Genomic DNA, 12,722 nt, shown 5'->3' on the forward strand with positions numbered 1-12,722 from the left:
AAAAGTTAGAAAATCTCCCAGCGAGAAGGTGATAGTTCATTTACATTTGAAAAAGCTGTAGAAACTTACTTATATTAGGCATTTCACTCAGAATAAACTGTGTTGAACTTGTTACCTCCAGGGGTGTTACATTATGTTTTGTTCATAGCCTTCATGCTACCTGGCTCGTCATTTTCTATCAGCCTGTCTAGCTATCCTGTCTTTTAAATATTATGTATATAACTTACTTGCATTAGCAAATATATGTTTTGAGAGATGCTGTCTGGATTACGCTTTCATCTGCATCAAAGGCATACAGTATAATTGTTACTTTTCCCTCAAGTATCTGCTCTCTTCAGCAAAAGTGTGTATGATATTTCTATGGCAAAGATGCATTAGTACCCCCGAGGGCCCCTGGGTGCTGAAACTCCCCCAAAAAACTTTTATTTTATTCCAATTTGATAACGCGGCTGTCGGGTGAAACCTTATAACCCCGTATTTTGTTTTGGACATCAAGTTTTGTGTCATTTTTCTGTGGAGCCTGACAAAAAATAAAATCATCCATCATTTAGGGCCCCCTTTCTGCTCAAGGGCCCCTGAGCACTTGCCCAGATTGCCCGTCTGGTAGATTTGGCCATGTTCTATGGTTATGTTTAGGAAACTCAATAAGGACAGGGAAAGTCAACACAAGTTGAGTTTTTCAATATTTATCCAAAAATAATGAATCTTTCACATAACCCTGACCTGACGTGGTTTTGGCAGCCTAAAAAACTTACAGTATCATACATTTGCAACCTGTGGCTCTACACTTTAGGCATATGTTTACCAGCTATTTATTTGTCATAGCTAATAAACAAACCTTGTCCTTGGTTTCTCATACTGTACCAGGCTATAGACAGACATCAGAGCCCAGCTGCTGAGTTTGCCCTGTGTTATTTGCCCAGCGGTGTCCCCGTGTCACGTCTCCATTAAAAACACCATGTTCTCTGTAAGTGTTGGAGACGGGGCCGTAACGAACGCTGCTCTGTGTAATTAACTGTGTAAACGCAGCTTTGTAATTAAGACGCAGAAAAGTTCTCCCCTAAATTAGGTTGTCAAGGTCAAGGCAAAAATGAAACAGGACGGCTTTTCAAAGGCTCACACACTGCACACATGTAGGTGCACGGTGACATGGGCAGGCCGGTCTATTAAAAGATGGAGTACATGTGGGACAGTAAAAAAAAAAAAAAGAGGACGTATCAGGCTCTGCTATCAGTGTATATAATGGTGTGTTTTTCATTTACGGCCTACTCACACGCATGCATCAGATTTCCGGCAGACGTGGCGTAAAATTCCCTCTCAGGGAGCAAAAGTCTTTGGCAATTAACAGATTGCCGGTTATTAAGCCCTCAGGACTAAAGCAACTGGCTCCTATTGTCACTTGTCATGATATGAAAGGGGAAACAGATGTGTCCAGTGCTCCATATTCGAGAGGCTTTGATGAATAGCGGCTCAGGAGTACACCTTTGATCTGTAATACAGTGTGTAATTGCTGTGTGCTTTTATGCAAACACCCAGAGTAAAAGCGGGAGATGAGTGTAGAGGGGGGGGCACTGGCTGAAAACTCACCTTATCAGACTGTCTCATGTAGCAGTAGAGGATCCCCCTCATGCATTTGATAGCTGAGTGCTCCAGCTCATGGGTACGCCCCATATCATCATCAATGCGCCTGCACAGAGAGAGAGAGAACATGTGGGACGGACAAACAATTAATGTATGATGAAGTTTGGGTGATTTTACAAGATAATTCTTCATTGTTGGTACTTATTGGTGTAGTTTGTAGTTTAGATGAACTCACTAGCCTGATTATATACACAACCTTTTTTGGAGAAACGAAAGTGAGCACCCAAAATGTTGCTAATCCTGTAATAATTCATTAATCAATTATTCCACAGGAAAACTGCATGTACACACAGCTAAAGCAAGTATGTAAGTAGGTCAGAGTTAAAGCAGGAGGTCAGTCTGTAAACTGAGGTGGATCCATCCATCCATCCATCCATCCATCCATCTATCCATCCATCCATCCATCCCTCCATTTTCTGCCGTTCATGCTCATTGTAAGTGTATTGTAATAGTCTGGCTGCTTTGGGCTGTAGCTTCCACTTGGAAAATTTTATAAAAAATTGATCACAAGAAAACATTCATTTTAACAATATCCTTGTGTTATAAAACATCAGACAAAATCTACAAAAATAAGGTCCATCTTGTAATAAACTATCATTTCTGCTAGGGCAATTAGGACATTTCATTACTGATTAATCAAATATCAGAAAAATGTTGATCATCATTCCCCCAAACCCAAGATGCAACTTTAAATGTCTTATTTTATCCCGACTAACAGTCCACAACCCAAAAATATTCAGTTTACTGAATTTAGCATTTTTTTCCTTTAAAAATGACTCAAAACAATTAATTGATTATTAAAATACTTCATTTTCTGACGCTAAATGAATTGACTAATTGTTGAAGCTCTAATTATCATTTTAAGTCAGTGCACCATGAGAGTCAATTCAAGCCAAACTTAATGCTGCAAACTTGTGCTTCACAAATATATATGTATATATGTATATACAAAAGCACCAAAACTATTAATACCAGAAAAAATAACATCCTCACACCAGCTTAGCTTCTGACAGCACAGGTCTAATGTGAAAGCTGTCAATTGGACCAAACAGCCCCACCAAGACCATTTGAAGAAGTGATTGATTTAAGGTCACTTGATTTAAGGTCCTTTGCAGTCTTGACTAATAATGCTTGTGCACACATTATTTCTTTTTAGGATATTTCTGTCCACCAGACAAAAAAACTATCAAGTGCTGAATGACTGGAATTTGCTTTAGAATTTTCTCTCAGCCTACAGCACACTGTCAGTAATTTTCCAAAGATTAGTGTGTCCAGTTTAATAGAATCAATTTGTGCAATAATAAATATGCAACTTCTTACTGCAATGTGAATCTAGTCTGTTTTTATTCCTCACTGATCACAAAATGTCTGAGAAATCCATTTCCAGGCTTTACAATTAGTGGTAATTGTGGCAATAATTCACTTGGGTACATTCAAGCATTTAAGGCCTTGACCAGAGTAGCTGCTGTGTACAGTCCTTAAGAGAGAGAGGGGGGGGGTTGTAAGATACCACTCAGAAGTCAATCAATTATGGTTGCAGTGACTACAGTGGCAGTCAGCACACTCCTGGCAGGGCTGGCAGATTTCAGATGCACACGACAAAGGTCATGTTAATAATGACTTTTGGTATCGACGGGGGAAAGCTGAGCCGCTGAGCTGAAACTTGTTTAAATTTCAGTGGTACACGGTGGATTAATCACACTGTCTTTTAGACGTGACCCTCCACTTCAAAACCAGTTGCAGTTAGAGGACAAAACCGGCAGCTTTTCATCTCTGGACACCCTGTTTCCAAGTATGGAGCCCTAATTACTTGACTACAAGTACTATACATGTAATATGCATGATGCACAAGATGATCCAGGCTGCACTGACGGAAACTGTAATTATAACTAATCAAGCAAATATAAAGGGGGTCATAAAGATTAGACAGCTACAAGAAATTATTAAAACTCCTCTTACTAGTGGAAACAGATGACTGACCCCTCATTTATTTATAACTAAATTAATTAAACCATGTAAAGAGTAAAAAGTGAGTGGGCAAAGGTGTGTAATAGGTGTTTGTGGCTAATTCAACTGTTTAGTCACCAATTCTCTCTCTCTCTCTCTCTCTCTCTCTCTCTCTTTCCCCCTCTCTTTCTTTCTCTCTCTCTCTCACACTCACACACACACTGTAGCTGGGCGAGAAGTAAGTAATGGCACTAGCCAAGCCTGTCAGATGAGAATCATCTTAATTAAATCCCAGTGACAATTCTAATAGGAGGCAGCCATGACTGATGACAGGGATCTGCCGCTGGTCACATCACTGCAGTACACTCTATTTTTACCCTTCTCCTTCCCTCTGTCTTCCCCCTTCCATCTCATTTTTTTTCACTCAGTCTTTCTCTCCATCTCCCATTACTTCTTCTTCTTCTTCTTCTCAGTTATCGCTCCATTCCCTTGATCTCACTCTCTGCTCACTACTATCTAACTCTCTCGTCCTATCTTCTCCTTCAGTCTTTCTTTCTTCCAAGTCTCAGTCTTCCTCTGTTTTTTAGCCACATCTTTCTCTCTCTCTCTCGCTCTCTTGTCCTCCTCTCACCCCTCTATCTCTCTCTCTTCTCTCGCTCTCTCTTTGGCCTATTACAAGCTCATTTTGTGGAAGTGTTCTTTTCCCTGGAAACTAATCGCTGAGAAATGAGCAGGGACAGTTGATAAAAGGAGTTTGGGGACTACAGATGGTTCGAAATGAATTTTTCGAAGTGTTCTCCTTGGAGCAATGATCCCGGTGAGTTTAAAAACAAAGGCTTCAAATCACAGAGACAGATTGAAGATCAGGGTCAGTGAGCATAAAACAGAAGAGAGCAAGAACAAAACAGTATGTCAGAGAAGAAGTGACACAGGAGTGCAGAAAACTATTTGGACCAAAAGTTTCTTGGACTATTCTACACATAATTCTCTAAAACAGCACAAAAGGCTATTAATCCATCCATTTTAGTGTGTTTTTCACAACGTGTTTACTGTGGTGATATACATTCAAGTCCATTTTTTACAGTGTTCATCTTAGTTTAATGGGTTAGGTTAGAAAGAGTAAAGTAGTAAAAATACTTACTAAAGTAGCTAAAAAATAGAATAATAGAATATAAATAAAAAATAGTAAACTACAACATTTAAACAGAAATGCAGTAGTGCATCAGTGTGAAAATGATTGACAGAAAAGCTAGTTAAATGCTAAAGTGAAGAAGTAAGTTTTAACTTTCTTTTAAAAATATGTACGCTGTGTACATACTTCTGTCAGTACACTTCTGCGTAATATACTGTGTACACTATGTACTTGTGTAGTGCGCAAATTTCAACAGGCTAGAGTTGTCTCAAATCAAACATGGCTGTTGTGTACTTACCGGAAATGACGATTAGCTAGTTAGCAAACTAGCGTTAGCAAGATAGCTTGTGTAACACTTAATAATCGAAGTATAAAGTGTAAATACAGAAGTACATGATTTGAGACACAGCATTAGTGAGCTGGTTTCCCTCATATCTATTGGTAGTGTTCACCATAGTTTTGGGGTGTAATTGAGGTTACATCCCGGATTTATTCGAGATATTATTTGGTGCCTTTTATAAAAAATTTAAAAAATAAATAAATAAAAAAAAGTCCTCTAAAACCTGTTGGAGATAGTGTATGTGAACATTTAGTGTGCACTGCTATTTCAGATTCATTGAATGACAAGAGCACTTCATTCAACAGTCAGCCAAGCAGGAAGGCTAAATTCCAATTAACCTGTGATAATTAACACAAATGAAGTGTCAGACATCGCAGTCACATGTACAATCAATTCTGCACAAATGAAAAAGATCCTGAAATGGTTATCAGGATATGTGTGTGTGTGTGTGTGTGTGTGTGTGTGTGTGTGTGTGTGTGTGTGTGTGTGTGTGTGTGTGTGTGTGGTGTACTAACCGGTAGGCCAGGGCCAGGGCCCAGACACCAGCAGCACAGTACAGGCAGTCCCGGACCTTGGCGTCCTTGCAGGTGGAGCATGTCTTGATTGGAAAAAGCCCTGTGGTGGGACTCTGGTAGTACAGAATGGTTTCCTTGACTGGGAAGAGAGAGAGGAAGAGAAAAAGAGAGACAGAGGAAGTGGCGGTGACACAACAGTATTTTGGCATAACTGGTGAGTCTAGAAACATTTGAACAGGGTGTGAGGCAGACCGGGGCACATTTGGAAAACAATTAAAAAGTTGTCACTCTCAAATTTAAAGCCCTGCTTCTCTAGGTAGTAATAAACTGTACATTATTCATAGTTAAACGTTTGTCCTATGGTTACTTCAGCTTAAAGTCTGAGTGAAAATAGGTCACCCAACAACTTAAGCAGCACTCATAGTAATTTTCATTTTATCTTACATGATTATTAGCTGCACATAATATGCTGTACTGAAAAAAAATGTATGCCTTGTAAGGTTTCTAATAATCCCATGAGATGGCAGGACAATTCAGTTCAGTTCATATAATACAATTGAATGCGTCTCCATTATTACCCTCCCTTGAACTTATTATTTACTTGGATGCCCATACTCAGTTAGTCATATCAGGGTATGCCTCCATGCACACAATAATGCATTTTCACTGTAATCGTGCTGGTATGTAAGCAGCAAACTTGGTACGACACAAGAAAATAGTTTGATCAATCAGGGGAAATTAAAATTAAATGTCCTGACAATTCTGATGGACCACAGGACCCCTAAGAGATTTAAGAGTAGCTATTAACTCTGAATCAGTGTGTAATATCTTAGCAGTCTGGTGTGTAACAAAAGTACAGAGGGTAAATCACTTTTCAATCATACTTCTATAATTGGATGCATACAGTATATGACAGGTGTTTTTGGGGGGATTGTGTACATGTATGTCTGTCAGTCGACTGAAGTCAAAAAGGTAAAAAAACAGCCACACACATTACATGACCTCAGCTAGTCTCTATTTACTCCTACACAGAGGTGATGCGCTTTCTAAAGCAGCACCAGTCCACACACAGCTACACCACTCTCTACCAGATGCTTTTTTAAACAACTTTTGATCCTGATGCTCATGTACGAGAGCAACAATGGACCCATTTCATTTTGCTGGTTATAAAAGTGATGACATAGCAAATCAGAGGAGGAGTCATGCAGCTTTTGACTTCCAGCATGTACTTTCTGTGTTTCTGCCCTTGTTTTTCTACTCTGGTCTGTATTTGTGAAGAGATGAAATGTAATATATATCCAGCTACTCAGGCAGAGTTACAGCTTTCTTCAACTGCTGGCACTGCCTGACCTGTGACCTTCCTCAGGCTGTGGCAGCTGTTGCCACTCGTCCTTTTCTCATGTGCATATTCAGGTTCAAATTAAATCTAATCTAATCAAACAATTCAATTTAGAATTTGGTCAGGCAATGAAATTAGGCAGACAAGTGTTCTTCTTTGATGAAAATAAGCAAATGTTAATAGTATAAAGCTGCTTGGAAGAGAGCTCTTTCTGTTTATGTTTTGTGTGAGAAGGGGGAACAGATGGAGGCATCTTCAAGTTGAGTGTGAACACACGACATTGAAAGTGTGAATAGCAGCAGCAGTTTTAGTGAGGAAAATCCACAGTTCCTGATGGAATATCACTTGGACTCATGGTGCCATTGTTTGGCTTTGAAACACTTGGGCTGCTAAAGAAGTGCTAAAGAAGAAGACTCAGTCACTGTGTATGTCAGTGTGGTGGGTTTTCTTTGCGAAAGACAGAGTTGTGCAAGCTGATGTGCACATACTCCACATATACTTACATGATTAACTAAGACTCACATGAGATTCTGGCATCGTTTTTCATCATTTTATTTTTTGTCCCTCTGTAACATATTTCTTAAACACTCCAATTCAATATAGTGAGTTTATGTATTTTTGGAGAAAGTCCTTCAACTGGAGAATCAATCAGTTTACACATATAAACACATTTATACCTAAAGTATCTCTGAGCACTGCACCCACTCTAGCTCAGAGAGTGTTCTGTTGCTGACTTTGACCTCTGACTTCTTCCTTTTAGAGATTTTACCATTCTCACATATATGTAAAAAAGCTACAAAATACAAGACTGTGTGACCTGCCATGTTTCTTGACAGTAGAAATGCTGAAATCACCCAAGGAAACTTCCTCTTGTGTTGGATGTTTGTAACTCAGACTTTAACAGTAACACTTCTTGTCACTTGAAAGTTGCCTGGAGTGAAAACTACACATGCCAATCCCTTATTCATGTGAAATAACACAGATACTTGACTTATACTTGTGTAAATATTAGTTGCAGAATGTATTTACTCTCTAAAGCTTTTGAATAATTTAGCTGTAATCATTTAAATATTTAATTTGCCCACTTTCTCCTCTCCTTTTATTTCCATGAGTCATTGTAAAAATAAAAATAAAAAGTACTGAATGTCTAACACTTTGAATTTCAAAGTGTTAGACATTCAGTCTTTTTGTTTTAACACTATTTACCAAGACCAAACTTTTTATTGTCCTTCATTTTTTTTCAATGTAACACTTATAAATCGTATCTAAATGTCTTTTTATTTTACCATGTGTTTTATATTTATACTTTCATATCCTGTCTTGATGCATTTTATGTTTTATGTAAATCACTTTGAATTGCCTTGTTGTCGAAATGTGTTATACAAATAAATTTGCTTTGCCAAATCTAGCCCAAAAAAACCGCGATATGGACTTCAATGTTTTGAATTCAAATCCCCAAGTTAATGTTTACTAGGATGTAAGAATTACAGCAAAATAAAAGTCTGAATCCCTACTGTACAGCACCAGCATCAAGTTTTATAAAGGGGAAAGTACCAAGCTCTGTTAATCATGTTGGTGTCACCACAGTCACCAAAGTGGAAAGCACTACAGTAGGTAATAACCAAGGTCATTTCTTTAGAAAGGAGGGAGACATTTTTCAGCTGGGGAGGGCGTGACTGTGAAAGTCTTACTGCACTAAATGGACACGCGAAGATAAACTAAGATGGTCCAAGTTCACCAAAGTTCATACTCAGCATTAGTTACTGAGGACAGAACAACGGATGAAAGCTCTTAATACGAACAGACCGTGGCCCTCAAATAATATATGCTGAAATATTACACACTCAAACAGAAGGCCTCCGGGAAAGTGATTTATCGGTTTCACACAATCACATCAAACGCGCACACGCACACACGCATACACATACACCGTCTCCTGCAGAGGTCCCCTCACTGATGACTAATCTGTCTGGAGGGATCACTTCATTTTTCATCAGCACATTATGCCAGAGCAAATGAAGGGGACATCCATTCTGCACTGTCGTTTGTTACAGAGCAAAAGGGAGACGGAGAGGAGGAGAACGACAGAAAGAGGGACGGAAGAAAGGAGACATCGATGAGAGGAAGAGGGATGGAGAGGATGTGAGTGAGGAAGAGAGGGAAAAAAACTGAAGGTGTGTATGTGAATAAAAGCACTGAAAGCAATGGGAAATGTCTATCTGTGTTTGTGTGTGTGTGTATTGGTGAACTGGAGATGACAGTTGCACTGGCAGTGAGTTAACAAGGTAGATGAGGGAATTAGACAGAATATTAATAAAGCTCTAATGCAGTCCACCTCCAAGTATCATGAAAATTAAGTTTGGACTCACATGCGCACACGCAATTACACATTTGGCTTATTACTCGTCTCAGGACATTGTACTGACTCAAACTGCATAGTCTCATTTGTAAAGATGAACCCTGAAGAAAACAAACACGCTCGGATGAAGGATTTACTCATTTTTGTGCCCTTGTAACAACACACAGTTTCAACATAGAGTAAATGATGACATACTGCGCACACACATAGAGGCAGAGCAATCCCCTCCTGGTTCGTCTGGACCGCTTTCATATGTTAACCAGTAATAGGACAGTGCCTGTGGGTATAGGCTAATTTTGACTGCAGCTACATTAACGGTACAATGTGAAAGGCGGTAAGATTTATTGCTCATCACGCTCACCAGAAACCACTGCATCACACGCTAGTGCTGGTCTGTCCCGTTAACCACAAATACATGAAGAAAGTGTGGTCATTACATTAATTCACCTGTTCTAGAAAGCCCAATGTGTCACAAAAGCGATGCACAAAAATGTGGGACCCTGTGTGCTTCATTCATCAAAGGGTTCAACTGAACTTTTATGTTTTTTTGGGAACATGTCAGGAGATGTATTTTTATAAAACACGTTTAAGCATAATGAATAAATGGCTTTGGTACAGTGTTGTCCATTATCTGATGTCAGGGTGTCAACAGAGGGAACCATGGTGAAGTAGAACAGGCCTTGAAGGAGAACACAATCCTCAAGTGTAAGAGGTACATGTGGGTTCATAGGTTTCAAAAAGCTATTATTTGAAATATCATCAGTCCTTTTTAGAGTAACTGTAGAACTGCACAAAAATATACACAGTAGAAATATAATGTAGCCTTGGGAAAGATGAATATGTTATCCAATATTTCATTTTCTCAGACAGACTATTTATCATCTCCAGTAACTCTAGTTAGTATGATAGTCATTTATTTCTCTTAAGCTCACAGGTTAAGATCTTTATCTATAATGTGTCAACTCAAAAATTGTATTTCACAAAAAAGAAAAAGAAGAAAAAAAAAGAAAAACAGTATAAAATAATCTGATGGGCCATGATACCCCTCATTTTGGAGCTTTAAAGGACTGAAGGTTTGATCTTCAAGAAGTCATCATTAGACGCAGAACATAAATGATGAGAGTGCTGAATGTTGTTCACTCTCAGACTGAAAGTTTCTCTGGATGCAAATCAACTGTTGTTGGGAGTTTTCTGTGTAGCCATCCATCAAGTTAATGTGCCACTAAATCAGCAGCTAATGTCTCAGACGCACACAGTCTGCTTTTTTACAATGGGCCATTTCACTGCACCGACAGGGTGGAGAAAATGAGAGAAGATGATGACAAAGAGGAAAAAAAATCACAGAGAGATAGATTGAAATGAGAACAAAATAAGAGAGGAAAGATAGAAAGAGAAAGATGATATCTGTGCAGTCTCAAGGCAGCTTTCGACGGGAGAATGGAAACACACAAGCCGTGATATTCATTGTGCATGCCGGTCTAAATAATAAATTGTCTACTCCTGCTGATGCTGTCATTATGTTTCCTGCAATATAACATCTGTGACATGACTTACTGTTAAATGAAAAACAAACACTGCCAAAACCCCACCTGATCTGAACTAAAGAAAATGCAGACCAAGCATTCATTTTGAAATATATTTCAGTATTGTTTTTTATAAAGGAGTAGTTTGTCATTTTCTTTTTTTTTTTTAAAGTGAGGTAAGAGCACAAGATCAATAGTGATCTAATGCAGCCTGGTCTTAAATCCAGAGATGATGTTTGGTGTAGCTTTAAAACTGAAGGCAGGAGCAAACTAGCTTGACTCTGACTGGAATTTCTTCCCCTGCACTTGTCTATTGCACTTTACTCCCTATATTACCACAAATTATGATTTTTACAACTTGTAAATTGAGCAAAATTGACTTTTGCATATTGTTGGTAGATTTTTTTCAATTAAGAAAGAGCTGGGTGAGCTAGCTGCTCTCAGATTTTATGCTAAGCTAAGCTAAGCTAAGCTAACCACGTCCCAACTCCAGCTACATACTTAATGCACAAACATGAGATTGATATTGATCTTCTCATTTCACTCTTCCAAAATGTAAAAATCCTGCCTTAAGCACTGTTCAGTTTTAGTGTAAAAAAGTAGTGGACACAATACTATGTTCAATAAAATTGGCAAAGACACTGCTTTTAATGTAGGTACAGATAAACAAATCATGGTGAAAAATAGCCATTTGCTTAAGTTTAACATAAAATGACATTGTGAGGAGGAGGAGGATGAAAACATATCTTAAGCTCAGCCGTCATTGTCAACCTTCATCAAGTGCCAAGTAACGACACGCACATGGCTGCTAATTCAGCCCTTTCCCTGTTAGCAGCAACATGTGACTTCTCCAATGACGACATTCACCCCTCCATGTTAAAGCACAGGGACCTGCTGTACAATTGGATTTCATGCTGATGTTGCTGCATCTGCCATCTGTGTGTGTGTGTGTGTGTTTGTGTTTTATGTGACCACCGTGACAGGCTATGTTCAAGTGCCATTTTTAATGTTACTGAGCATTTTGGTGCCAGTGTACTGATGCTGCTGTGTCTGCCATCTGTGTGTGTGTGTGTGAGTGAATATGTGACCGCCCTGCCAGGCTATTCAATGCTGTTAATGTTCGTCTTGGTGCCTGTAACATCATCTCTGAAGATGTATAAAGTTTGCATGATTAAACTGTGGTGCATTCAGGCAAGTATAGTTGTAATGGCCTCTTTTGGTTAGCATGCGTTTCAGAATCTATTAAGAATGATTGGTATTAGATGTACTAGTCCCACTTGATTGTCTCTGCGCCAACCCACAATGTAATTTCTGCCTATGCTAATGGTCTTGTAGTGCATGTTTCCTAGCACATGTTTAAACCACTACAGTGCTACATGACTAAAAAGTTACTTCTTAGTCATTTATAGACGCTATAATTTTGTAATATAACTTACCATACTGGGAGTGTTGCAACTTTTCCAATGTAACTTTTATTTTTTGTGAGAGAAGTTGAAGAAAAAGAGTGAACGGAAAGAATTAAAAACAAAGTAAAGGAAAACAGCAGCTCAGATAAACAAATGTTTTTTGCAACAAGCTCATAATGACTCCATTCCTTAATCGGTGTGAGCCAGACGCCGAAGCAATAGTGCCTTCTGCCTCCGGTATTATCAGGAAACAGGCTGAGTCAATGGAGTGTGGCCACATTGCCACATAAATAAGAAACCATAGAGAGGCGAGGGAGTGAAAGAGGAGGAGAGGAAAAGACAAAGAGAGATGATGGAGTGATGAACTATGGGAGATGGAGGTAAACTTCTCCCTGGTATTCTTTTCTTGATAACGGTAAAAACAAGTCTCTTATCACAATGACAGCGTGAGCTTAATACCACTGCCTTTGACTGAGCTGGATGCAGCTTTGCAACAAAACAACAAAGAAAGAGAAAGGAG

The 12,722-nt window shown here is 38.9% G+C and overlaps 1 protein-coding gene and 1 long non-coding RNA gene across 4 annotated transcripts in view; one reads left to right on the plus strand and one right to left on the minus strand.

The window, feature by feature from the left end:
- LOC133980884 (uncharacterized) overlaps nucleotides 1-9,009 on the plus strand; it is a 31,595-nt gene extending 22,586 nt beyond the window's left edge. The window contains exon 3 of the long non-coding RNA XR_009925190.1: nucleotides 8,969-9,009. This is a non-coding gene — a long non-coding RNA (uncharacterized LOC133980884). The remainder of the gene's footprint in view (nucleotides 1-8,968) is intronic.
- Nucleotides 1-12,722, minus strand: part of phkb (phosphorylase kinase, beta) — a 103,966-nt gene that overhangs the window by 80,409 nt on the left and 10,835 nt on the right. For all 3 annotated transcript variants that reach the window (XM_062419705.1, XM_062419715.1, XM_062419725.1), the window contains 2 exons: nucleotides 5,576-5,714; nucleotides 1,588-1,687 (listed from right to left, as the gene is read on the minus strand). In XM_062419705.1, the coding sequence (XP_062275689.1) occupies nucleotides 1,588-1,687; nucleotides 5,576-5,714 (239 nt within the window). The remainder of the gene's footprint in view (nucleotides 1-1,587; nucleotides 1,688-5,575; nucleotides 5,715-12,722) is intronic.

Source organism: Scomber scombrus, chromosome 1 (assembly GCF_963691925.1).
Source record: "Scomber scombrus chromosome 1, fScoSco1.1, whole genome shotgun sequence".
Lineage (NCBI taxonomy): Eukaryota > Metazoa > Chordata > Actinopteri > Scombriformes > Scombridae > Scomber > Scomber scombrus.